Source organism: Salmo salar, chromosome 04 (assembly GCF_965601325.2).
Source record: "Salmo salar chromosome 04, fSalSal1, whole genome shotgun sequence".
NCBI lineage: Eukaryota > Metazoa > Chordata > Actinopteri > Salmoniformes > Salmonidae > Salmo > Salmo salar.
This window is the reverse complement of record NC_138294.1, coordinates 76,379,897-76,406,561: the sequence shown is the minus strand read 5'-3', so window position 1 is coordinate 76,406,561 and position 26,665 is coordinate 76,379,897. Positions and strand designations below refer to the sequence as shown.

The 26,665-nt window shown below is 44.2% G+C and overlaps 1 protein-coding gene across 5 annotated transcripts in view; it reads left to right on the top strand.

Moving 5' to 3' along the window:
* Positions 1-26,665, top strand: part of clip2 (CAP-GLY domain containing linker protein 2) — an 84,423-nt gene that overhangs the window by 55,579 nt on the left and 2,179 nt on the right. The window contains exons 5-18 of one of the 5 annotated variants that reach the window (XM_014197855.3): positions 511-724; positions 2,051-2,248; positions 4,211-4,314; positions 6,976-7,036; positions 7,467-7,562; positions 10,709-10,759; positions 11,541-11,924; positions 12,079-12,666; positions 13,038-13,095; positions 13,310-13,393; positions 13,977-14,133; positions 20,930-21,089; positions 21,642-21,833; positions 26,337-26,399. In XM_014197855.3, coding sequence (XP_014053330.2) covers positions 511-724; positions 2,051-2,248; positions 4,211-4,314; positions 6,976-7,036; positions 7,467-7,562; positions 10,709-10,759; positions 11,541-11,924; positions 12,079-12,666; positions 13,038-13,095; positions 13,310-13,393; positions 13,977-14,133; positions 20,930-21,089; positions 21,642-21,833; positions 26,337-26,399 — 2,410 coding nt within the window. Of the gene's footprint in view, positions 1-510; positions 725-2,050; positions 2,249-4,210; positions 4,315-6,975; positions 7,037-7,466; positions 7,572-10,708; positions 10,760-11,540; positions 11,925-12,078; positions 12,667-13,037; positions 13,096-13,309; positions 13,394-13,976; positions 14,134-20,929; positions 21,090-21,641; positions 21,834-26,336; positions 26,400-26,665 lie in introns of all 5 variants that reach the window. The other 4 variants (XM_014197857.3, XM_014197856.3, XM_014197858.3 and 1 more) reach the window with 4 other exon arrangements.

Below are 26,665 nucleotides of genomic sequence, written 5' to 3'. Positions count from 1 at the left end.
ATCATCTGTTCACCCACACCGCGTCTCACAATGACACGGCGGTTGGAACCCAAAATCTCCAATTTGGAATCCAGACCAAAGGACAAATTTCCACCGGTCTAATGTCCATTTCTGGTGTTTCTTGGCCCAAGCAAGTCTCTTCTTCTTATTGGTGTCCTTTAGTAGTGGTTTCTTTGCAGCAATTCGACCATGAAGGTCTGATTCACACAGTCTCCTCTGAACAGTTGATGTTGAGATGTGTCTGTTACTTGAACTCTGTGAAGCATTTATTTGGGCTGGCAGTGTATGTGTTGCCAATGGTATTTTTCCAAAAGGTGTACTACCTACCTAAGGTTAGAGTTAGGTTAGAATAAGGGTTAAACTGAGGGTTAAGGTTAAGGTTAGGGTTAGAGCTAGGGTTAGGGTTAGTAGATAGTTAGTTGAAATGTTACTGATAGTCTACAGATGGACTATCCAAATAAATTGGTACCGAGATATCGCTTCTCTCCTCCCTCCTCTCCTCTAACCCAGGTACTTCCAGTGCCCGCCCAGGTTTGGCCTGTTCGCCCCCATCCACAAGGTGATCCGCATCGGCTTCCCCTCCACCAGCCCAGCCAAGGCCAAGAAGAGCAAGCGGATGGCCATGGGGGTGTCGTCGTTAGCCCACAGCCCCAGCAGTTCATCCATCAGCTCTGTTAGCTCTGTGGCTTCCTCGGTGGGCGGGCGGCCCAGCCGCACTGGCCTGGTGAGAGATACATAGGCACAAGTATACACACACACCAATGTATTTTCATAACTATAACTGCAAATCTAATGGGCTTGTATGAGCACATCCATTAAAATGTCTCCCAGGTTCTTGGTCAGAGAGGACAACGATCCCAAAGTGTTTAAGAGAAAAAAATGACAGACGAACGCAGTAGAGACACATTACATAGAATACTAAAAACACGTTGGCTATTGAGGAACAGCACATACATACGCAAGAGAAACAAAGAGATAGTATTGGTATCTTATGAGTATTGATGAAAATGTCTCTCTGTGTACTCTGAATCCCCTCCCCATCCTGTCAGTCAGGTGACATATTTGGAAGAGTAGGCATAGGATGTGCGTGTAGCACATTGGGTTAATTAACCGTTTCCCCTCAGCCAGCATTAGGACGCTCTAATTATAACGGTCTGGCATGCTCTCACTCAGGCGGCCATCTTAGTGCTTGCCCTAGGGCTAATGTACAATACAGACACACCTTCTCTATTGTCATCAAACAGAGTCTGCTGTAGTCACACTGTCACTATACCTTTCGTTGCCTCAGGTGTGTGTGTGTGTGTGTGTGTGTGTGTGTGTGTGTGTGTGTGTGTGTGTGTGTGTTAACATGCACCTGGGGGACCCAGTTTGGCCCTCTGTCTGTCCCCTTCTTCACTTACTCCCTAAATACTATTTGGATCACAATGCAGATCTGTTCAAATCACGTGTCCAGGGCAGGGGTAGGCAATTCTGATTCGAGGACCATATCGGGACTTTGTTCATCAAAGTAATTTGCGGGTGGGAAAAATATGTATTATCATGTCTACATACTTTCTATTTCGCTTTAGACCTTCAAGTGTCAACTTCAAGTAATTTTTTATCCAAAATAATGTAATTTAAAAAATATATATATTATTAAAAAAAAGCACATTGGGTTAACAGACATCCACCATTTTATTGGCTTGTGGGCCGGATCCGGCATGGTGTCATATGTTGCCCACCCATGGTCCAGACCTGTATTTATGTTTAGTTTTCTCCTAATTAGTTTTTCTAATGCTCCAAGACTAAATGAAAGCCCTCAACCTGAATGAAATAATAATCTAACCATATCATGAAATCCCTGATCCATGCAGAATAAAAATAACTTATGTGATTTGGTAATGCCAGCACTCCTTTTCCTTGTATTTTTAAACTGAGTATGTATCTATTTGTTCATGTGTACCGCTGCAAGACACATTTCCTCTAATCCCATCTCCTTCTCTGCCTCCCTTCCTCTACCTTCTTTCCTCACTTCTTCCTTCTCTCACTCCATTATTCTCCCCCTCCATAGCTCACGGAGACGTCGTCGCGCTATGCCCGCAAGATCTCTGGCACCACTGCGCTGCAGGAGGCCCTGAAGGAGAAACAGCAGCACATCGAGCAGCTGCTGGCCGAGCGGGACCTGGAGCGGGCCGAGGTGGCCAAGGCCACCAGCCACATCTGTGAGGTAGAGAAGGAGCTCAACGCCCTCAAGGCCCAGCACCTGCAGGTAGGCAGTAGCCTGAGTGCCAGTCTGTTTTGGATTTATTTGGACTGAAAATAGTTGGGTGTAGTGGAGCAGGTGTGTAATGCTGTACATCCCTGGAACTGACTGACACACGAATGTCTGCATGCACATGTACACATGTACAGTACACACACATACAAACATGTTCACACTCATGCAAGCAAATAAATCAAAACACACCACACACACATATACACATTTACTTAGTCTATACTGTACTTAGCCTTGTTTACTAGACTCATAGAGGTACTAGCCTGTGAATAATGGTTCGCCTGGAGATCTGCATCGTTCATAAACAAGCCCGAGCCTCAAATTCATGAAGCAATTCAAAGTGGAATGTTATCTTCCATGATGTCTCTTTGCTAGACAAGGTGCACACTCGTTTTGCATTGCCCTAGGTGGTTGGAGATTTCACTAATGCAAAACGAATGTGGCCAAGGGAAGCAAGTCCAGTGCTCTCAACCAATCAGGTGACAGTGTTTATAGCAGAAACAGAGAAGATCTTGGCCTTGGGCTAGCCATACCAAAGTTTATGTCTCCCATCATGCTGTGTCAAAGGCACACGGCTAGGAAATAAACTAGCGTTTATTTCACTAGAATGTTTAGAGAATTTCATATTTTTCCCTAGAAAGACCATAGCAAGACAGTGGCAATGGCAAAGCATTAAATAGCATGCCACACAAACCTTTATTGTACGTGATTCACGAAAACATTAAAACTGTGATGACTGTGTGAAACAGAGCGCTGGAAGAATGTTGTTTTGCCTTACAAGGAAAGTATTTGGTCTATTGGTTTATTCAGATCCCCATTAGATGTTACATTAGCAACAACAGCTACTCTTCCCAGGGCCCACTGCATGTTGAGTCTGATTCCAGATCTGTTTGACCTGCTATTGCACATTGGCCATAGGAATTGGCAGCACACCACAAAGAGATCTGGGACCAGCATGTTGTTATGTAATGTAGGTTGGCCTGACAAAGATTGTTTTTGTTTTGTTTTGTTCAGAATGTGTGATAACGATGGTACAGTGATGACAGTGTGGCTGCTTCCAAAAGGCCCCATATGGTGCATTACGTTACACCAGAGCCCTATGGGTGCGAGTATGTTGTGTGCAGTGACTGGGGTATTTGAAATGGCATCATTTCCCCTACATAGTGCACTACAAAGGGAATAGGGTACCATTTCAGATGCATGCTGTAACTGTCACTGCATGCTATCACCCACTCTGTGGCTCAGCCAGGGAATTGTCCTAAATTAGTCTGCCATTAGTCTGCCCATATTGATGAGTCAATGGCTGGGCTCTTGACTGCAATAAGAGTGCATATTTAAATTTAAATCCAGAATGACTTACAGCAGCAATTAGGGTTAAGTGCCTCGCTCAAGGCCAAAGACAGATTTTTCACATATCAGTCAGACACACAGTATGAATCTGTACTGTACATTAAGCATTGTCCAGGACTAAAAAGCATTCTCAATGGTGATGTTCCAATGAAAGAATGGTATTGTAGTAGTGTGTGCTGTAAATCCTTGGAACTGAATGATGCGCACACACACACACTTAGCCTTTACTGTACTTAGTGTTGCTTACCAGACTCATAGCGCTACTTACCTGTCAAGAAAGCATCTCTAATGTGCTCTGGTTCGTCCGGGGATTTGCGTCAAGTAATTCTCCATTGAAAGGGCTTTTTTGGTCAAGGACTAAACTTGTCCCGGAAACCGACCCTTATTGTATAATCTACAGACTTGACAAAGAAGTCTACTCAATTTGACAATGAAAACATGATTAATTTAATCAATGTTTCTGTTACTATTGTCACTGCACATGTGAACCAGGCCTAAATTAGTAGGGGTAAGTGTTTGTCTACTTACTGAGCACTTGTCAAATCACTCTTGGTGATAGCATGGTACACTTCATCACTGATATTGTTTTTTCTCTGATTACAGTATGTCACAGAGACGGAGAGCAACCTCCATCAAGTCAAAACTCTGTTGGCCAGCACTCAGAAGGACAAAGTAGAGCTAGCCAATCAGCTTGAAGAAGAGAAAAGGTACAATGTTGGGGATTTCTATGGAGTAATCTGGCTGGTTTGTCCTTGTTAGGGCAATCATTTGTGAACAAGATGTGGCACATAAATATATAAATACTACATTTCACAGAGCAATTTAATATCCTATTTTAATATAGGTATTCCTATTCAATATCCTGTTGTCATAAAATAAAAATATGACAACAGGATATTATTATTGCCTTAGACCTTATTCACATCTTGGTCATTGAAACCAATGCAAAAACCTTCCTGTGACCTGTAGATTTGTATTTTATTTATTTCACCTTTATTTAACCAGGTAGGCAAGTTGAGAACAAGTTCTCATTTACAATTGCGACCTGGCCAAGATAAAGCAAAGCAGTTCGACAACATACAACAACACAGAGTTACACATGGGGTGAAACAAATATACAGTCAATAATACAGTAGAAAAATAAGTCTATGTACAATGTGAGCAAATTAGGTGAGATAAGGGAGGTAAAGGCAAAAAAGTCCATGGTGGCAAAGTAAATACAATATAGCAAGTAAAACACTGGAATGGTAGATTTGTAGTAGAATAAAGTGCAAAGTAGAAATAGAGATAATAGGGTGCAAAGGAGCAAAATAAAATAAATAAATACAGTAGGGGAAGGGGTAGTTGTTTGGGCTAAATTATAGATAGGCTATGTACAGGTGCAGTGATCTGCTCTGACAGCTGGTGCTTAAAGCTAGTGAGGGAGGTAAGTGTTTCCAGTTTCAGAGAAACAGATTAATACCTACACTCTAAAACAGAATCCATTTGGGGTACTAAGAAGAACATTTCTAGCTCATTGTCATTGTCATATGCCCTGTTTTTGAAAGACACAACCGTTTATTAGCTAGCCGCTAGGGTTAGGCGGTATCCAGATGTTCATACCGTTTCTGTACCATACCGCGGTAAACGGTATTACCGAATGTGCACAAAACTGTTTAGTCAACAGGGATCTTGCTCCAGGAGGGGATTGAATGTCTTTGCTGTAACCAAGAAGCTTGATCTTGACATCTAGCCACTTAGCTAGCAAGTTAGCAAACCAAATGCATAGTATCTTAGATTTCTTATACACTGAACAAAAATATAAACGCAACATGTAAAGTGTTGCTCCCATGTTTTATGAGCTGAAATAAAAGATCCCAGAAATGTTCCATATACACAAAAAGCTTATTTCTCTAAAATGATGTGCACAAATTTGTTTACATCCCTGCTAGTGAGCATTTCTCTTTTGCCAAGATAATCCATCCACCTGACAGGTGTGGCATATCAAGAAGCTGATTAAATAGCATGATCATTACACAGTGCCCCTTGTGCTGGGGACTATAAAAGGCCACTCTAAAATGTGCAGTTTTGTCACACAGCACAATGCCACAATGTCTCAAGTTTTGAGGGAGCGTGCAATTGGCATACTGACTGCAGGAATGTCCACCAGAGCTATTGCCAGAGAATGTATTGTTCATTTCTCTACCATAAGCCGCCTCCAACGTCGTTTTTAGAGAATTTGGCGAATTTGGCAGTACGTCCAACTGGCCTCCCAACTGCAAACCACGTGCATGGCATCATGTGGGTGAGCGGTTTGCTGATGTCAACATTGTGAACAGAGTTCCCTGTGGTGGTGGTGGGGTTATGGTATGGGCAGACATAAGCTACAGACAATGAACACAATTGCATTTTATTGATGGCAATTTGAATGGACAGAAATACAGTGATGAGATCCTGAGGCCCATTGTGAGGCCCATTTTTTTAAAGGTATCTGTGACCAACAGATGCATATCTGTACTCCCAGTCATGTGAAATCCATAGATTAGGGCCTAATGAATTTATTTCAATTGACTGATTTCTTCATATGAACCTTAACTCAGTAAAATCTTTGAAATTGTTGCATGTTGCCTTTATATTTTTGTTCAGTATAGTTATAAGCTGTGGCGTAGCATGTGCCCCCCCCCCCCCCCCAAACAAAAAACAGTATTGAAAATCATAAACGGTATAATCTCCCAACCTACTAGCAGCACTAGCTGTCTATGGAACGTTCAGCTGTGAATAAGGTATATAGGGAGCCATTTGAGAGGCATCCATGGTTGTCTGTGCTGTGATCAGACCTGGGCCAAATACGTATGTCAAACACTTTCACATACTTGAAGTGAGCTTGATTTAGCCTGTCCAGTTTTCAAGGTGGGAGGATTTTGCACTTTTGGGACTATTCCATTGGTTCCATTGCACTGGTCATCCTCAATCAAGTGTACTTCAAGAGATTGAATTTACATACTGTATGCAGTTTTTTAAGTGGGCCAATGCTTTCCTGTACAGAGTACTGAATCCGACTCAAATGTTCTACTGCTGGAGTATCGGCACCTTTTAAAGAACATTCGCTCTAATATGAGTACTGTCACCCAAAATGGTGTCACCCTATTTTGTTCCACTTCAATCACTGACCATATATATTTGACCCAGGTGTGTTCCTGTGGCACAGTTGGTAAGAGTGGCGCTAGCAAAGCCAAGGTCGTTGGATTTAATTTCCACAGGACTCAAATATGAATGCCAAAATTGTATGCAGTCACTACTGTAAATTGCTTTGAATGAAAGCCTTTGTCGGGTTGTGATGCTCTTCTGTGGCACTTCCCTGACACCTAGTGGCCAATGTGTTATTACAGGAAAGTGGAAGACCTTCAGTTCAGAGTGGAGGAGGAGTCCATCACCAAAGGAGACCTTGAGGTATTTGTCTACCGTTTGGTAAAAAGCTTAGATAAACAGTTTGATAAACGTGTTTTGAAGGGATGAGAATGTGTGTTTATAAGATTACTTTAGCAAAAGTGATCAAATTTGTCTCTTCCTATAGTGCAATGTGAAAGCTATTAATTAAAGAGTAGTAGGCTAATAACAACACAGTTATGCTAGAGTGACCAAAAGGCTGTGCCAAACATTTAGCGAGTCAAACAGTAAGTGAGCAAAGACAGACAGAGGGACATTTCACATTTTCAGTGTTTCTGTCTGTAAAATGTCTCATCCTTCAATCTGTTGACTGCTGTTACAGAGAATCCCATGTGATGTGTATTTCACACGTCTCTTCAACCTGTACAGGTTTCTGTCCTTCTATGTCTTTTTTTCCACCTCCTGTCTCTCCTTTCTCTCTCCCTCTCTGTAGACTCAGACGAAATTGGAGCATGCCCGTATTCGGCAGCTTGAGCAGAATCTGTTCCTCGAAAAGTCGAGAGCAGAAAAGCTTCAGAAAGAATTAGAGGTGAAGCGGGTAAATGGAAAAGCTAGCCCAGCCTAGAGCTCCTGCCTGTATCCATTTTACTTTGCGCTTTTCCATTGTATCTTTTGTTTTGGTTGCAGTGGGACTTGAACACAAGTCCTTGTCATTCCTGTCCAGCACCTGTCTCCAAAGGTCCCCAAACTCAGTCACTCATACAGAAAATACTATGTCTGTTACGTCATCAAACGGCATAGACTACAATCAGAATGTGGTGCCATTGCCCTGATTTATGTATCAAGGATGCTCTGTACAGATGCCTAGAACATGACATTAGGTTTCATGTTGCGAGAAACAAATTGCATAAGTGTTACCTGAATCGATTATTTAATTGATGAATGAATGAATGAATGAATGAATGAATGAATGAATGAATGAATGTACATTCTGGTATAAGAATTGAGAAAACAACAATGTTGCTACATATATATAAATTGTGGAATACTAGATCTGTATTAGTCAACTCTGGTAAATCCCCCTAATTGAATTGTCCTCATGGTCTCTATTGCACAAATTATGTTCACATTTTTCTGCTATCAAAGTGTGAGTCATCGTAATGGGAAAACCACTCCATCTCTCTCTGGCTGCGTCTCAAATGGCACCCTATTTCCTATTGTGCACTACTTTTGACCAGAGCCATATGAGCCCTGTTCAAAAGCAGTGCACTCTATAAGGAAATAGGGTGCCTGAGACACAGCCTCTATCTAATCTCGCTTGGCTCTCAGCCCCACTCCTACTCGGTTTCCCATTAGCTGTAGTGTCAGAGTGTTGGAGACCACTCACTCGGCCCTGGATGTAGTCTCGAGTTTTCAACTCTCATCTGCAGCGATCACTTTTTCCTCATTCCTTTTGCTGCTCACTCGCAAAATCTTGTTAGATTTCTCAGGGTGCACTGCTGGAGCGGTTGTCAGCTGTAGTCAGCTTTGTTTCCACTGTTGAGGTCATAATTTTGTGTTAGAATTAGCACAAATGTCACACTTCCATTGAAGTTCTGCTGAGGACCAAAATGTTGTCTTATACAGTTATATAGTAATATATACACAGGGGCCAGTTTATTAGGTACACTACCCTGTTCATGAAAATGGTTCGCTCCTACAGTGAGTCACATGGCCGTGGCTTGCTATATAAATCAAGCAGACAGGCATTGAGGCATTCAGTTACTGTTCGTTGAATGTTAGAATGGGCAAAAGGAGTGACCTAAGCGACTTTGGGCGTGGTATGATCGTCGATGCCAGGCACGCCGGTTCCAACATCTCAGAAACGTCCGGCCTTAAAAACGCACAACACTGTCTAGGGTTTACCGAGAATGGTGCAACAAACAAAAAAACATCCAGTCAACGACACTCCTGTGGGTGAAAACAGCTTGTTGATGAAAGGTCGAAGGAGAATGGCAAGAATCATGTAAACTAACAGGTGAGCCACAAACAGGCAAATAACGTCAGAGTACAACAGCGGTGTGTAGAGTGGCATCTCGGAATGCACAACTTGTTGATCCTTGTCACGAATGGGCTATTGCAGCAGACGACCACACCGGGTTCCACTCCTATCAGCCTAAAATAAAAAGAAGTGGCTCCAGTGGGCACGTGATCACCAACACTGGACAATTGAGGAGTGGAAAAACACTGCCTGGTCCGACGAATCCCGGTTCGTCATGCTGATGGCAGAGTCAGAATTTTGCGTAAGCAGCAGTCCATGGCCCCATCATGCCTGATTTCAACAGTACAGACTGGTGGCAGTGGTGCAATGGTGTGGGGAATGTTTTCCTGGCACACGTAAGGTCCCTAGATACCAATTGAGCAACGTTTCCATGCCCCAAAGGATTCTGGCTGTTCTGGAGGCAAAGGGTCCGACCCAGTACTATACTGAACAAAAATATAAATGCAACATGCAACAACTTCAACTATTTAATTTAAGGAAATCAGTAAATTTAAATACATTTATTAGGCCCTAATCTATGGATTTCACATTACTGGGCAGGGGTGCAGCTATGGGTGGGCCTGGGAGGGCTTAGACCCACCCACTGGGGAGCCAGGCCAGCCAATCAGAATTAGTTTTTCCCAAAAGGGATTTATTACAGACAGAAATACTCCTGTGTTTCATCAGCTGTCCGGGTGGCTCGTCTCAGATGATCCTGCAGATGAAGAAGCCGAATGTGGAGGTACTGGGCTTGCGTGGTTACACATGGTCTGCGGTTATGAGGCCTGCCAAAATTGATTTACTGACAAATTCTCTAAAATGACGGAGGTGGCTTATGGTAAAGAAATTAACATTCAATTCTCTGGCAACAGCTCTGGTGGATATTCCTGCAGTCAGAATGCCAATTACATCCTCCTGTAAAACTTGAGACATCTGTGGCATTGTGTTGTGTGACAAAACTGTAACTCTCGTCGTTTGTAGTTGAAGAAGTGGACCGTAGCGTGGTAAGTGAACACGATTATTTATTTTCATGAAACAGTCAAACAAAATAACAAAAGGGAAAAACGAAAACGCACAGTTCCGTCAGGCACATAAGCTAAACAGAAAATAACCTCCCACAAAACTCAGGTGGAAAACAGGCTGCCTAAGTATGATTCCCAATCAGAGACAACGATAGACAGCTGCCTCTGATTGGGAACCACACTCGCTCAAAAACAAAGAAATAGAAAACATAGATATTCCCACCCGAGTCACACCCTGACCTAACCAAACATAGAGAATAAATAAGATCTCGAAGGTCAGGGCGTGACAGTACACCCCCCCCCCCCCCAAGGTGCGGACTCCGGCCGCAAACCTGAACCCATAGAGGAGGGTCCGGGTGGGCATCTCTGGTGCGGGACGCCGATCCCTCTCCGCTTGGGGCTCCCCCCACTTTCGTGGAACCGGACCGTGGATCGTCGCTGGAGGCTCCGGACCCTGGATTGTCGCCGGAAGCTCCGGACTGGGAACCCCCGCTGGAGGCTCAGCTCTTGAAACATGGGATCAACACTTTACATGTTGCGTTTATATTTTTGTTCAGTATAAATGGGTGTACCTAATAAACTGGCCACTGAGTGTATAACTATACAATCGTTTTGTGGTGAGACACAAGGCTAAGACAGCACAGTTGGGTCGTGAATGTTATATAGAGCTACAAATACTGCTTATACCTACAGGGAAGGCGCAGACTTGATGCGGCACCCTTGAGGTTGGATAAAAGAACCAAGGTGAAACAAAATGGACTCGTCGTTTCGTTCGGCTCTGCTTATCTGCTAAGCTATCTAAACTGTTTGATTCTCAATTGTCTATTGTTGACCACGTGGATCTTACACAGTCAATCTTGCATTTTTCTTGGACTTAATTATTGTCTGAATGCTATTAGGGAACTTTCTGTTAACTCGTTTTCCTAGAAACCGATCAACTGTAGAGTTGCGTTTCTCTCAATGGCCACATTAACATACTATGCATTGCTTGCCATCAGGTCTGCTTGGTCAAACATGGAGTTCAGTCATTTTAATTGGATGTTTGTAAATGTCACACTTTAATTACTATGTGTGCTCCTAGTGATTGCCTATCTATGTGTAGTGTTATGTCTGGGGTTTGCTATGGGCTTTGTGCTTCTGCCTGGCTTCTAGAGTGAGACACCTGCAGAGAATGGCTTGCTTTCCCTTTCATTTTCCTTACAAACTTCATCTCATATGTTGCACTGCACTTGCTGATTTAAAAGCTCTACTTGTTTTTTTACATCTGCGAACAAAGGATTTCCTCAAACCAAGGAATTTCATCTGTATTCTACAGGCCCAGCTTGTACGCTCATATGATTCTCAATATGCCTCTTTTCCTTTGGCATGCATGCTCTAGTCAAGCATTTTATCGAAACGATTTATGCTTGAATGATGTCATCCTGGAATGACATCACCACGCTACGGGAAAGACACCCCTGTCGGTTTCGTTAATGACAAACCACGTTACGGCAATGAAGTGCTCTCTCTCTCTCTCCCTCCACAGCAAAGCACAGTTGAGGAGAAGAGCCACGTAATGCAGCTGGAGGAGGAGCTGGCCCTGCGGCAGGCCGAGATCGAGGAGCTCCAGGTCCAGCTCAGGGACCCAGACTCTCACCCCAACACGGCCGAGGACGGGTACACCATCCAGGGGCTGGTGGCCCAGTCGGAGACCTTCCTGCTCCGGGAGCAGCTTTTGACAGCGGGTCGGGAACACCACAAGGAGAGCAGCCAGCTGAGGGAGAAGTACGAGGCGGCAGTGGCGGCGGGCCAGGAGGAGACAAACAGACTAAAAGCCACGGTGGACAAACAGAGCCAGGAGATCATCGATTTGAAGCAGAGAGTCCAGCAGGCCACTACAGAGAATATGGAGATGATGGACAACTGGAAGGTGAGAGGCACTGTTCTCTTTTATTTTTATATTAAAATCTTCCTCACACCAACAATTTGGCCTCTCTCACTCTCCTTTTCTCTCTTTTACTCTGTGTGTGTGCATGGGTGTGTCTTTTAGTATTAATAATCGTGTATCCCCTCCTCTCCTCAAGGTCAGGCTGGACACCCTGGTCAACGACCACCAGCGCTCTTTGGAGGACCTGAAGACCTCGCTATCCAGCCAGAACAGCTCGGCTGAGGGCCAAGAGCAGGACCCTCAGGAGCTGAGGACCACCCTGGAAAGTCTGCGCATGGAGCACCAGTTGGAGCTGGAGAACCTCAAGGCCAGGCACGAGATTGAGGCGGCTGTGCTGGCCAAGGAGCGTGAGGATCTGCGCTCCCGCCTGCAGGACGCCAAGGATCAGCTGGGCGAGAGCAGCCAGAATGGGAAGAACCAGGCCCAGACGGAAGCCAGGAGCAACCAGCTGACCCTGGAGCTGAGAGATGCCCGGGAGGAGCTCCAGAAGGCCCAGCTGCGGGTAGGCGAGGTGGAGAGGCTGCAGGGAGAGAAGGACGGGGCCCAGGATGAGCTCCGGGAGCGCCTTGAGCTGGCTGAGAAGAAGATGGTGGACTATGAGGCCCTGCAGAAAGCTGAGGCCCAGAGTAGGGCCGAGCTCCACAGCCTGGAGGAAAAGCTGAGGGTGACTGAGAACCGACTGCAGGCGGTGCAGGATGACCACCACATGCCACAAGATGCCAACGTGAGTCCTCCAGGGAATAGCTGTGGTAGCATTAGTTGTAGATGCTATGCTGTGGTCCATATGAGATTAGAGTCCTTTGACTCAACTATAAAATTAACTAAGGTTGCGTTTAGAGTGGAACTAAAGCCCCTATTCATGTGATCTAATGCTAGCTACTTTTCACAGTCAGTATTAGAGAGCACTTTTCACAGTCAGTATTAGAGAGCACTTTCTAGAAACACTCTTTACACTAGTAAATAATATCACTTCCACATGATATCCATGCATTTCTACTTCCTTGTGTGTTTCCACATCTTTGCCCTCAATAAACAAATGAAGCACGGAGTTGTCATGGATTTGCTTTTTAACTCTCCATTCTGTCTCCCACTCAGGTTATAGAAAATAATGACATCTCAGAGGAGAAGATTAAGCTAAAACAGAATGTTGAAGGTATCGTAAATGTTAACCTAGTTAATTAAGTTGTGTTGTTACTGTACACATATTTTTATGTAAATTAGAATGGTTTTAAAGACCCTTAAAACAAACGTGTTATAGTAAAGTATTTCAAATGTCAGACCTCTGTAGGCTTTTGATTGTACTTTGAGGACATTGCATAGTTAGATTCCAAGGTTTTTGACCAACGGTGGTTTCACGTTTCTTTCAGAAACTATGGAGAACCTGACCAAAAGAGAAAAAGAGTTCTCCACTCTCACGTCACAGTTTGATGCCCTCAAATCACAGATAACTGGTAAATTATGCTGCTACAACTGATGAAGATTTGAGTGGTCCAAACGTTGTCAAATAAATTCCCATGGGAGCATTGAATGCAGTTTTAGTTAAAGGAATACCGTGGGATTTTGGCAATGCACAAGATACTCAGACTTCCAGTAATTGTGCTAACGCTAGTTAGCATTGGCTCGCGAAACTACCTCCAACTTCCTTCATACTGGACACAGAGACATGAAAATGTTATCTGCAAGTTCATCCCAAAGTATCCCTTTAACATTGTTTGATATACAGCACCTGCTCTGTGCGTATGTAATCTCTTTTCTATTTATGATATTTTGCACTCTATGAATGTCTTGATAAAGAGTGAATGTGTCGTATTTGTCAACTACATGTACAGTAAGTATTTGGTTGCCTGAGATTGAATGTTCACTCAAACATATTGCATGGAAAAAAATGTAATCCCTGAATTATGAAACTTGTATAAAAATTGTCACTGACTGGCAACTGAATATACATATCCAAAGCTCCGACACTGCAGCACTGTTTGGTTCAAACTTAACATTTAACTCTAAATCCTTCTCCAACCTGTCTTGGTCCACCAGCCTTGGAGGGCAAAGTTCGCTCAGGTGAGAAGAAGGCTGACACCCTGGTCAAGGAGAAGATGCGCCTGGAGGCCGACCTTGAGTCCGTGACCAAGAAGTCCCATGATGCATCGGGACAGCTGGTCGTCATTAGCCAGGAGTTACTGAAGAAGGAGAGGTAATTTAACAGAGAGAGAGAAAGAGAGATAACACTTGATTTTCCACCACAGCGCAGAATTTTCACAGCAGCCCACCCACTGCTACAAGAGAGAACTTACATTCCTCTGAAGGAGATGAGATGTTTGATAAAGCATGTGAAACCGCCCCCACTCTTTAGATATACAGAATTTTCTTCTAGAATCTTGCATTTTCAAAGACTGACGAAACAGTCGCAACTCATCTTTGTTATATGCAGTCACTAGATGTACACTAGACATCTGTTTTATGAGGATCAACCTACTTAGGTTAAAAGCTGTTAATGTAATGGAGATAATTAGCCTGATTAAAAGTAGGGCCAAAAGGCCTTTTTACCCTTCAAATCAATGCATTGACATGGCTGTTTAATGTGTCTGTGTGTAGCTGATGTAGAAGAGTCAGGCGCTGGACAGCAGATATGAGTAATGTCGCAATTTTACTCAATAAATAATACAATACACATCAATAATACCAAGGCCACAAATACGGACCGCAATACAATAAACAATCACTCACAAACAAACATGGGGAACAGAGGGTTAAATAATGAACAAGTAATTGGGGGATTGAAACCAGGTGTGTAAGACAAAAACAAAACAAATGGAAAATGAAAAGTGGATCGGCGATGGCTAGAAGGCCGGTGACGTCGACCGCTAAATGCCGCCCGAACAAGGAGAGGGACCGACTTCGGCGGAAGTCGTGACAGGCTGATAATTCTATGTTACTCTAAGGTGTTTAGCGAGATTACGCACAGCACTTAGTAAATTTAGGCCTGGAAATATAAGCTAAAATGAATTAAAAAGACAATAATGCAACATGAGGTACCTCAGTGACTCTTCAGTCACCTAAGTTTGCAGTATTTGACCGTGTCACCTGCCTTTCATGGATAAAAAATAATATCTATTTGCTGTAGTGTTAAGATTTCCCTTCAATGGAACTAATGGGCCTAGCCCAAACCATGAAAAACAGCCCCAGACCATTATTCCTCCTCCACCCAACTTTACAGTTGGCACTATGCATTGGGGCCGGTAGTGTTCTCCTGGCATCCTCCAAACCCAGATTTGTCCGTCAGACTGCCAGATGGTGAAGCGTGATTCATCACTTCAGAGAACGCTTTTCCACTGCTCCAGAGCCCAATGGCGGCGAGCTTTACACCACTCCAGCCGACGCTTGACAGTGGCTTGTGTGCGGCTGTTCTACCATGGAAACCCATTTCATGATGCTCCCGACGAACAGTTCTTGTGCTGACTGCTTCCAGAGGCAGTTTGGAACCGAGGACAGACTATTTTTACGTGCTACGCACTTCAGCACTCGGCAGTCCCGTTCTATGAACTTGTGTGGCCTACCACTTTGCGGCTGAGCCGTTGTTGCTCCTAGACGTTTCCACTTCACAATAACAGCATTTATTGTTGACTGGGGCAGCTCTAGCAGGGCAGAAATTTGAGCAAACTGACATGTTCGAAAGGTGGCATTCTATAACGGTGCTATGTTGATAGTCACTGAGCTCTACAATGTTTTTCTATGGAGAATGCATGGCTGTGTGCTCGATTTTATACACCTGTCAGCAAAATGTGTGGCTGAAATAGCCAAATCCACTCATTTGAAGGGGTGTCCACATACTTTTGTTTGTATATACAGTACCAGTCAAAAGTTTGGACGCTCCTATTAATTCAAGGGTTTTTCATAATTTTTGCTATTTTCTACATTGTAGAATAGTAGTGAAGACATCCAAACTATGAAATAACACATATGGAATCATGTAGTGACCAAAAAAGCGTTACATTATTCAAAGTAGACACCCTTTTCCTTGACAGCTTTACACACTCTTGGCATTCTCTCAACCAGCTTCATGAGGAATGTTTTTCCAACCGTCTTCAAGGAGTTCCCACATATGCTGAGCACTTGTTGGCTGCTTTTCCTTCACTCTGCGGTCCAACTCATCCAAAACCATCTCAATTGGGTTGAGGTCGGGTGATTGTGGAGGCCAGGTCATCTGATGCAGCACTCCATCACTCTCCTTCTTGGTAAAATTGCCCTTACACAGCCTGGAGGAGTGTTTTGGGTTATTGTTCTGTTGAAAAACAAATTATAGTCCCCCATTGCGCAAACCAGAAGGGATATCGCTGCAGAATGCTGTGGTAGCCATGCTGGTTAAGTGTGCCTTGAATTCTAAATAAATCACTGACAGTGTCACCAGCAAAACACCATCACACCTCCTCCTCCATGCTTCACGGCGGGAACCACACATGCGGAGATCATCCATTCACCTACTTTGCATCTTACAAAGACATGGCGGTTGGAACCAAATATCTCAAATTTGGACTCATCAGACCAAAGGACAGATTTCCACCGATCTAATGTCATGCTCATGTTTCTTGGCCCAAGCAAGTCTCTTCCTATTATTGGTGTCCTTTAGTAGTGGTTTCTTTACAGCAAATCTACCATGAAGGCCTGATTCACGCAGTCTCCTCCGAACAGTTGATGTTGAGATGTGCCTGTTACTTGAACTCTGTGAAGCATTTATTTGGGGTGTAACCTGAGGCTGGTAACTCTAATGAACTTATCCTCTGCAGCAGAGGTAACTCTGGGTCTTCCTTGAGAGCCAGTTTCATCATAGTGCTTGATGGTTTTTGCGATTGCACTCAAAGTTCTTGAAATTATCCGCATTGACTGACCTTCATGTCTTAAAGTAATGATGGACTGTCGTTTCTCTTTCCTTATTTCAGCTGTTCTTGCCATAATATGGACTTGGTCTTTTGCCAAACAGGGCTATCTTCTGTATACCAACCCTACCTTGTCACAACACAACTTATTGGCTCAAATGCATTAAGGAAAGAAATTCCACAAATTAACTTTTAACAAGGTATACCTGTTGATTGAAATGCATTGCAGGTGACTACCTAATGAAGCTGGTTGATAGAATGCCAAGAGTGTGCAAAGCTGTCTTCTGTATACTACCTCTACCTTGTCACAACACAACTAATTGGGTCAAATGCAAAAGCAGCCAACAAGTGCTCAGCATATGTGGCAACTCCTTCAAAACTGTTGGAAAAGCATTCCAGGTGAAGCTGGTTGAGAGAATGTCAAGAGTGTGCAAAGCTGTCATCAAGGCAAACGGTGGCTAATTTGAAGAATCTAAAATATACTTTCAGTTGTTTAACACTTTTTTGGTTACTACATGATTCCATATGTTATTTCGTAGTTTATATGTCTTCACTATTATTCTACAATGTAGAAAATAGTCAAAATAAAGAAAAACCCTTGAATGAGTAGGTGTGTACAAACGTTTGACTGGTACTGTGTGTGTGTGTGTGTATATATGTGTATATATATATACATGTGTGTATATATATATATATATATATATATATATATATACATACATACATACATTCTGGGAAAAAGTATTTAGTCAGCCACCAATTGTGCACGTTCTCCCACTTAAAAAGATGAGAGAGGCCTGTAATTTTCATCATAGGTACACGTCAACTATGACAGACAAAATGAGAAAGAAAATTCCAGAAAATCACATTGTAGGATTTTTAATGAATTTATTTGCAAATTATGGTGGAAAATAAGTATTTGGTCACCTACAAACAAGCAAGATTTCTGGCTCTCACAGACCTGTAACTTCTTCTTTAAGAGGCTCCTCTATCCTCCACTCGTTACCTGTATTAATGGCACCTGTTTGAACTTGTTATCAGTATAAAAGACACCTGTCCACAACCTCAAACAGTCACAATCCAAACTCCACTATGGCCAAGACCAAAGAGCTGTCAAAGGACACCAGAAACAAAATTGTAGACCTGTACCAGGCTGGGAAGACTGAATCTGCAATAGGTAAGCAGCTTGGTTTGAAGAAATCAACTGTGGGAGCAATTATTAGGAAATGGAAGACATACAAGACCACTGATAATCTCCCTCGATCTGGGGCTCCACGCAAGATCCCACCCCGTGGGGTCAAAATGATCACAAGAACGGTGAGCAAAAATCCCAGAACCACACGGGGGGACCTAGTGAATGACCTGCAGAGAGCTGGGACCAAAGTAACGAAGCCTACCATCAGTAACACACTACGCCACCAGGGACTCAAATCCTGCAGTGCCAGACGTGTCCCCCTGCTTAAGCCAGTACATTTTCAGGCCCATCTGAAGTTTGCTAGAGAGCATTTGGATGATCCAGAAGAGGATTGGGAGAATGTCATATGGTCAGATGAAACCAAAATAGAACTTTTTGGTAAAAACTCAACTCGTCGTGTTTGGAGGACAAAGAATGCTGAGTTGCATCCAAAGAACACCATACCTACTGTGAAGCATGGGGGTGGAAACATCATGCTTTGGGGCTGTTTTTCTGCAAAGGGACGAGGACGACTGATCCGTGTAAAGGAAAGAATGAATGGGGCCATGTATCGTGAGATTTTGAGTGAAAACCTCCTTCCATCAGCAAGGGCATTGAAGATGAAACGTGGCTGGGTCTTTCAGCATGACAATGATCCCAAACACACCGCCCGGGCAACAAAGGAGTGGCTTCGTAAGAAGCATTTCAAGGTCCTGAAGTGGCCTAGCCAGTCTCCAGATCTCAACCCCATAGAAAATCTTTGGAGGGAGTTGAAAGTCCGTGTTGCCCAGCGACAGTCCCAAAACATCACTGCTCTAGAGGAGATCTGCATGGAGGAATGGGCCAAAATACCAGCAACAGTGTGTGAAAACCTTGTGAAGACTTACAGAAAACGTTTGACCTGTGTCATTGACAACAAAGGGTATATAACAAAGTATTGAGATAAACTTTTGTTATTGACCAAATACTTATTTTCCACCATAATTTGCAAATAAATGTATTAAAAATCCTACAATGTGATTTTCTGGATTTTTTTTCTTCTCATTTTGTCTGTCATTGTTGACGTGTACCTATGATGAAAATTACAGGCCTCTCTCATCTTTTTAAGTGGGAGAACTTGCACAATTGGTGGCTGACTAAATACTTTTTTCCCCCAATGTATATATATATATATATATATATATATATATATATATATACTGCTCAAAAAAATAAAGGGAACACTTAAACAACACATCCTAGATCTGAATGAAAGAAATAATCTTATTAAATACTTTTTTCTTTACATAGTTGAATGTGCTGACAACAAAATCACACAAAAATAATCAATGGAAATCCAATTTATCAACCCATGGAGGTCTGGATTTGGAGTCACACTCAAAATTAAAGTGGAAAACCACACTACAGGCTGATCCAACTTTGATGTAATGTCCTTAAAACAAGTCAAAATGAGGCTCAGTAGTGTGTGTGGCCTCCACGTGCCTGTATGACCTCCCTACAATGCCTGGGCATGCTCCTGATGAGGTGGCAGATGGTCTCCTGAGGGATCTCCTCCCAGACCTGGACTAAAGCATCCGCCAACTCCTGGACAGTCTGTGGTGCAACGTGTCATTGGTGGATGGAGCGAGACATGATGTCCCAGATGTGCTCAATTGGATTAAGGTCTGGGGAACGGGCGGGCCAGTCCATAGCATCAATGCCTTCCTCTTGCAAGAACTGCTGACACACTCCAGCCACATGAGGTCTAGTATTGTCTTGCATTAGGAGGAACCCAGGGCCAACCGCACCAGCATATGGTCTCACAAGGGGTCTGAGGAGCTCATCTTGATACCTAATGGCAGTCAGGCTACCTCTGTCGAGCACATGGAGGGCTGTGCGGCCCCCCAAAGAAATGCCACCCCACACCATGACTGACCCACCGCCAAACCGGTCATGCTGGAGGATGTTGCAGGCAACAGAACGTTCTCCACGGCGTCTCCAGACTCTGTCACGTCTGTCACGTGCTCAGTGTGAACCTGCTTTCATCTGTGAAGAGCACAGGGCGCCAGTGGCGAATTTGCCAATCTTGGTGTTCTCTGGCAAATGCCAAACGTCCTGCACGGTGTTGGGCTGTAAGCACAACCCCCACCTGTGGACGTCGGGCCCTCATACCACCCTCATGGAGTCTGTTTCTGACCGTTTGAGCAGACATGCACATTTGTGGCCTGCTGGAAGTCATTTTGCAGGGCTCTGGCAGTGCTTCTCCTGCTCCTCCTTGCACAAAGGCGGAGGTAGCGGTCCTGCTGCTAGGTTGTTGCCCTCCTACGGCCTCCTCCACGTCTCCTGATGTACTGGCCTGTCTCCTGGTAGCGCCTCCATGCTCTGGACACTACGCTCACAGACACAGCAAACCTTCTTGCCACAGCTCGCATTGATGTGCCATCCTGGATGAGCTGCACTACCTGAGCCACTTGTGTGGGTTGTAGACTCCGTCTCATGCTACCGCTAGAGTGAAAGCACCGCCAGCATTCAAAAGTGACCAAAACATCAGCCAGGAAGCATAGGAACTGAGAAGTGGTCTGTGGTCCCCACCTGCAGAACCACTCCTTTATTGGGGGTGTCTTGCTAATTGCCTATAATTTCCACCTGTTGTCTATTCCATTTGCACAACAGCATGTGAAATTTATTGTCAATATATATATACACGCTTTTATTAGCACAGCTCAATAAAGCATGTTCCTTGTATCGTCGATAGGTTTGGGTCATTGATGATGAAACAACTCTTAATCTAGCCTGGGTGCCAGTCTTTCTGCTCTCTTGCCAACTCCTTATGGAATTGTCATGCCAATGACAGCATTGGAGTTGGCAAGAGCACAATCAGTTCTGGGACCAGGCTAACCTGAATCAGGAAGGCAAGGGTAAATCTTAATGGTATTCTTTAGTGTATCGTCCTCTTGTTTCAGGAGTCTGAACGAGCTGAGGGTGTTACTGCTGGACTCCCCTCGCCACTCGCTTGGCCTGGACAGAGACCTGAGCCGAGAGGTGCACAAGGCGGAATGGAGGGTGAAGGAGCAGAAACTCCAGGATGACATCAAGACCCTGAGAGACAAACTGCTCCTGCTGGTGAGAGGGAGGGGGTTCTGGGAGATGTCAAGCACATTGCTGGCTCCGCCCGTCTTGAAGCACATCATGTGTCCATCAACCCAGGGTTATTCATTTGCAACCAAATGAAAGTAAACAGGACCAAACCGTGAGGAACGCTTGTTTTCGCTGCAAAACGTTTTGCTCCGGTGTGCACTAATAAAGTTTTGTTTGTTGTGTTTTCTGTTCACACACAGATGAAAGCTGGTCTAGCAGTAGAAAAGTCTACTTGATTAAGATTATAATAGTTTCTTATTCAAAGTGGATACAGTACATGGCTATTGTTTCATTCTTGTCTGTAAAAAAACAATGTGCTCCCTGTATTTATACTAAAGGCAGATCTAGCAATGATAGATGTAACCCTCCACATTTTTCCAGGAAGTGCTTTAATAACTAAACAGTGTTGTTCATTAGGGCAATAAAAGAAAACTATAAAATACAAGGTAGCCCCTTCCTGTTTCAATCCATTTTCTTTATTTTGGTGCCTAATGAACACCCAGTTGATTCCTACACGTGATATGTGTGTGTTCTCAGGGCAGGGAGAGGGGCTCGTCCCCAGACCACCGGCGCTACTCTATGCTGGACCCGTCGGCTCTGGACTCAGAGGTGACCCGTCTGCGCCAGCGGCTCCTGAGCACCGAGGAGGCCCTGAGGGGAGCCCTGGAGCACAACCAGGAAGTGGACCAGCTGGTGCAAGCCATGCGCACGCACCCAGACAAGACCCAGGTAAACAAGCTCAGGATCAGCTCTAGCTAGTACTTGTTTTGCCTTTTCCAGGACTGATTTTGTTGATTGTGGCCATTTAGAAAAAGAGTCGACTTCAGGGGTCTTCCGGCGCCGACAGAGATGGCCGCCTCGCTTCGCGTTCCTAAGAAACTATGCAGTATTTGTTTTTTTATGTATTATTATTATTATATATTTGTTACCCCAGGTAATCTTAGGTTTTATTACATACAGTCGGGAGGAACTATTGGATATAAGAGCAACGTCAACTCACCAACATTACAACCAGAAATACGACTTTCCCGAAGCGGATCCTCTGTTTTTGGCCTACCACCCAGGACAATGGATCGGATCCCTGCCAGCGACCCAAAACAACGACGCCGTTGAAGGGGCAGTCGGAGCGGTCTTCTGGTCAGGCTCCGTAGACGGGCACATCGCGCACCGCTCCCGAGCATACTACTCGCCAATGTCCAGTCTCTTGACAACAAGGTAGACGAAATCCGAGCAAGGGTTGCCTTCCAGAGAGACATCAGAGATTGTAACATTCTCTGTTTCACGGAAACATGGCTCACTCGAGACATGCTATCTGAGTCGGTACAGCCACCTGGTTTCTTCACGCATCGCACCGACAGAAACAAGCATCTCTCTGGTAAGAAGGGCGGGGGTGTATGCCTTATGATTAACGAGACGTAGTGTGATCATAACAATATAAAGGAACTCAAGTCCTTTTGTTCACCTGACTTAGAATTCCTCACTATCAAATGCCGACCGCATTATCTTCCAAGAGAATTCTCTTCGATCATAATCACAGCCGAGTACACCCCCCCCCCCCCAAGCAGACACATCGATGGCCCTGAAAGAACTTCATTGGACTCTATGTAAACTGGAAACCACATATCCTGAGGCTGCATTTATTATAGCCGGGGATTTTAACAAGGTTTAATCTGAAAACAAGGCTCCCTAAATTTTATCAGCATATCGATTATGCTACCGGGGCTAGCAAAACCCTGTCATTGTTATTCTAACTTCCGCGACGCATATAAGGCCCTCGCCCGCCCTCCTTTCAGACAAGCTTACCACGACTCCATTTTGTTGCTTCCAGCCTATAGACAGAAACTAAAACAGGAAGCTCCCGCCCTCAGTTCTGTTCAACGCTGGTCCGACCAATCAGATTCCACGCTTCAAGATTGCTTCGATCACGTGGACTGGGATATGTTCCGCATTGCGGCGAACAATAACATTGACGAATACGCTGATTCGGTGTGCGAGTTCATTAACAAGTGCATCAGCGATATTGTACCCACAGCGTCTATTAAAACATTCCCAAACCAGAAACCGTGGATTGATGGCAGCATTTGCGCAAAACTGAACGCGCGAACCACTGCTTTTAATCAGGGCAAGGTGACCGGAAACATGACCGAATACAAACAGTGTAGCTATTCCCTCCAAGGCAATCAAACAAGCTAAGCGTCAGTACAGAGACAAAGTGGAGTCGCAATTCAATCGGCTCAGACACGAGAGTTATGTGGCAGGGTCTACAGTCAATCACGGACTACAAAAGAAAAACCAGCCCTGTCGCGGATCACGATGTCTTGCTCCCAGTCTGAACAGCTTTTTTGCTCGCTTTGAGGACAATACAGTGCTACTGACACGGCCCGATACCAAAACCTGCGGGCTCTCCTTCACTGTAGCCAACGTGAGTAAAACATTTAAACGTGTTAATCCTCGCAAGGCTGCAGGCCCAGACGGCATCCCCGGCCGCGTCCTCAGAGCATGCGCAGACCAGCTGGCTGCTGTGTTTACAGACATATTCAATCAATCCTTATCCCAGTCTGCTGTCCCCACATGCTTCAAGAGGGCCACCATTGTTCCTGTTCCCAAGAAAGCTAAGGTAACTGAGCTAAATGACTACCGCCCTGTAGCACTCACTTCCGTCATCATGAAGTGCTTTGAGAGACTAGTCAAGGACCATATCACCTCCACCCTACCTGACACCCTAGACCCACTCCAATTTGCTTACCGCCACAATAGGTCCACAGACGACGCAGTCGCCATCACACTGCCCTAACCCATCTGGACAAGAGGAATACCTACGTAAGAATGCTGTTCATCGATTACAGCTCAGCATTTAACACCATAGTACCCTCCAAACTCATCGTTAAGCTCGAGACCCTGGGTCTCGACCCCGCCCTGTGCAACTGGGTCCTAGACTTCCTGACGGGCCGCCCCCAGGTGGTGAGGGTAGGTAACAACATCTCCACCCCGCTGATCCTCAACACTGGGTCCCCACAAGGGTGCATTCTCAGCCCTCTACTGTACTCCCTGTTCACCCATGACTGCGTGGCCATGCACGCCTCCAACTCAATCATCAAGTTTGCAGACGACACTACAGTGGTAGGCTTGATTACCAACAATGACGAGACGGCCTACAGGGAGGAGGTGAGGGCCCTCGGAGTGTGGTGTCAGGAAAATAACCTCACACTCAATGTCAACAAAACAAAGGAGATGATCGTGGACTTCAGGAAACAGCAGAGGGAGCAGCTCCCTATCTACATTGACGGGACAGTAGTGGAGAGGGTGGAGAGTTTTAAGTTCATCGGCGTACACATCATGGACAAACTGAAATGGTCCACCCACACAGACAGTGTGGTGAAGAAGGCGCAGCAGCGCCTCTTCAACCTCAGGAGGCTGAAGAAATTTGGCTTGTCACCAAAAACACTCACAAACTTTTACAGATGCACAATCGAGAGCATCCTGTCGGGCTGTATCACCGCCTGGTACGGCAGCTGCTCCGCCCATAACCGGAAGGCTCTCCAGAGGGTAGTGAGGTCTGCACAACGCATCACCGGGTGCAAACTACCTGCCCTCCAGGACACCTACACCACCCGATGTCACAGGAAGGCCAAAAAGATCATCAAGGACAACAACCACCCGAGCCACTGCCTGTTCACCCTGCTATCATCCAGAAGGCGAGGTCAGTACAGGTGCATCAAAGCGGGGACCGAGAGACTGAAAAACAGCTTCTATCTCAAGGCCATCAGACTGTTAAACAGCCATCACTAACATTGAGTGGCTGCCGCCAACATACTGACTCAACTCCACCCACTTTAATAATGGAAAAATGTATGTAATCAATTTATCACTAGCCAATTTATATTATATAATGTTTACTTACCCTACATTACTCATCTCATATGTATATACTGTACGCTATACCATCTACTGTATCTTGCCATCTTGATGTAAGGTATCACTAGCCACCTTAACATTATATGAAGTGACATTGTTTTTCATACCCTGCATTGCTCATCTCATATGTATATACTGTACTCTATACCATCTACTGCATCTTGCCTATGCCGTTTGGCCATCACTCATATATTTTTATGTACATATTCGTATTCATTCCTTTACACTTGTGTGTGTATAAGGTAGTTGTGGAATTGTTAGGTTATATTACTTGTTAGATATTACTGCATGGTCGGAACTAGAAGCACAAGCATTTCGCTACACTTGCATTAACACCTGCTAACCATGTGTATGTGACAAATGCATTTGATTTGACCTTTTCTTGCACAGGGATCCCTGCCCAGGCAAATCGGCGACCCAGGGACCCCATCATATATTAGCAACAAATATATGGACGAGGAAGTGTAAACTATAACATAGCCTATTAGATAGAATGGTATTTCCAAACACATTTTCGCTAATACCAGCGGTTTAGCTGGTTAAACAAAGGTTAGCCATGTGTTGGGAAAAATGTATGAAGTCAAGAAATCTTACCAGCAGTTAGGTCGCATTCTGTTTTTGGCAGTTGCTGCAATGTGTGTGCAGTACCCGCAACTGAGTTTGATTAGCAAGTGAAAAACATTACGGCAAACAGGTATCAGTCTATGTACCATGTAATAAAGTACTAACTAACAACACTGTAATTACACTGTACCTGCCTTTTGTAACTAAAACGTAAAATCCGTAAATACATGGTTTTAGTGATATTTTAACGGATACTTCGGGACTTTGACAAGGAAGTTGCTAACTAGCGCTAGCGCAATTGTTAACTAGCGTTAGCGCAATGACTGGAAGTCGCTAGCAGATGCTGTGTCACTTTTTATTATTACTTTTTATTTTAGTCTACTTGGTAAGTAAGCATTTCACGGTAAAGTCTACGCTTGTCGTATTCGGCGTATGTGGCAAATAAATTATGATTTAGATTTTTTTATTTGTTTTGAGATACTCAGACCTCCAGTCATTGTGCTAACGCTAGTTAGCATTGGCTCGCGAAACTAACTTTTTTCTTACTGGACACAGACATAATAATGGTATCCACGAGTTCATCTGACTCTGTGGAAGTAGATAAAACGTGTCATTGCCAAAATCCTGAAGTATCCCTTTAATATAAAGTGGTACAGTAGGTAGTTCGATACAAAAGTCAGGATATACGAGTTTGAGTAATGTAAAATGCACCAGTAGCTTGACAAGCTGTTTTCTTTCATGATTCTCTTTCAGGTGCATGGTGGTGCAAATTCAGCCAATGGGATTTATCAACAGGATTCTTCCTTTACTCAAGATGTAGGTATTAATTCATCATTATAAACTGGATAGGTTGGGTTCTGGATGCTGATTGGCTGAAAGCCGTGGTATATCAGAAGATATACCACGGGTATGATGCAGAATGACTTGTTTACTGTTCTAATTATGCTGGTAATAGTTTATAATAGCAATAAGGCACCTCAGGGGTTTGTGTTATATGGCCAATATACGACGGCTAAGTGCTGTATCCAGCAGGCATGTTGCATGTTGCGTTGTGCATAAGAACAGCCCTTAGTCGTGGTATA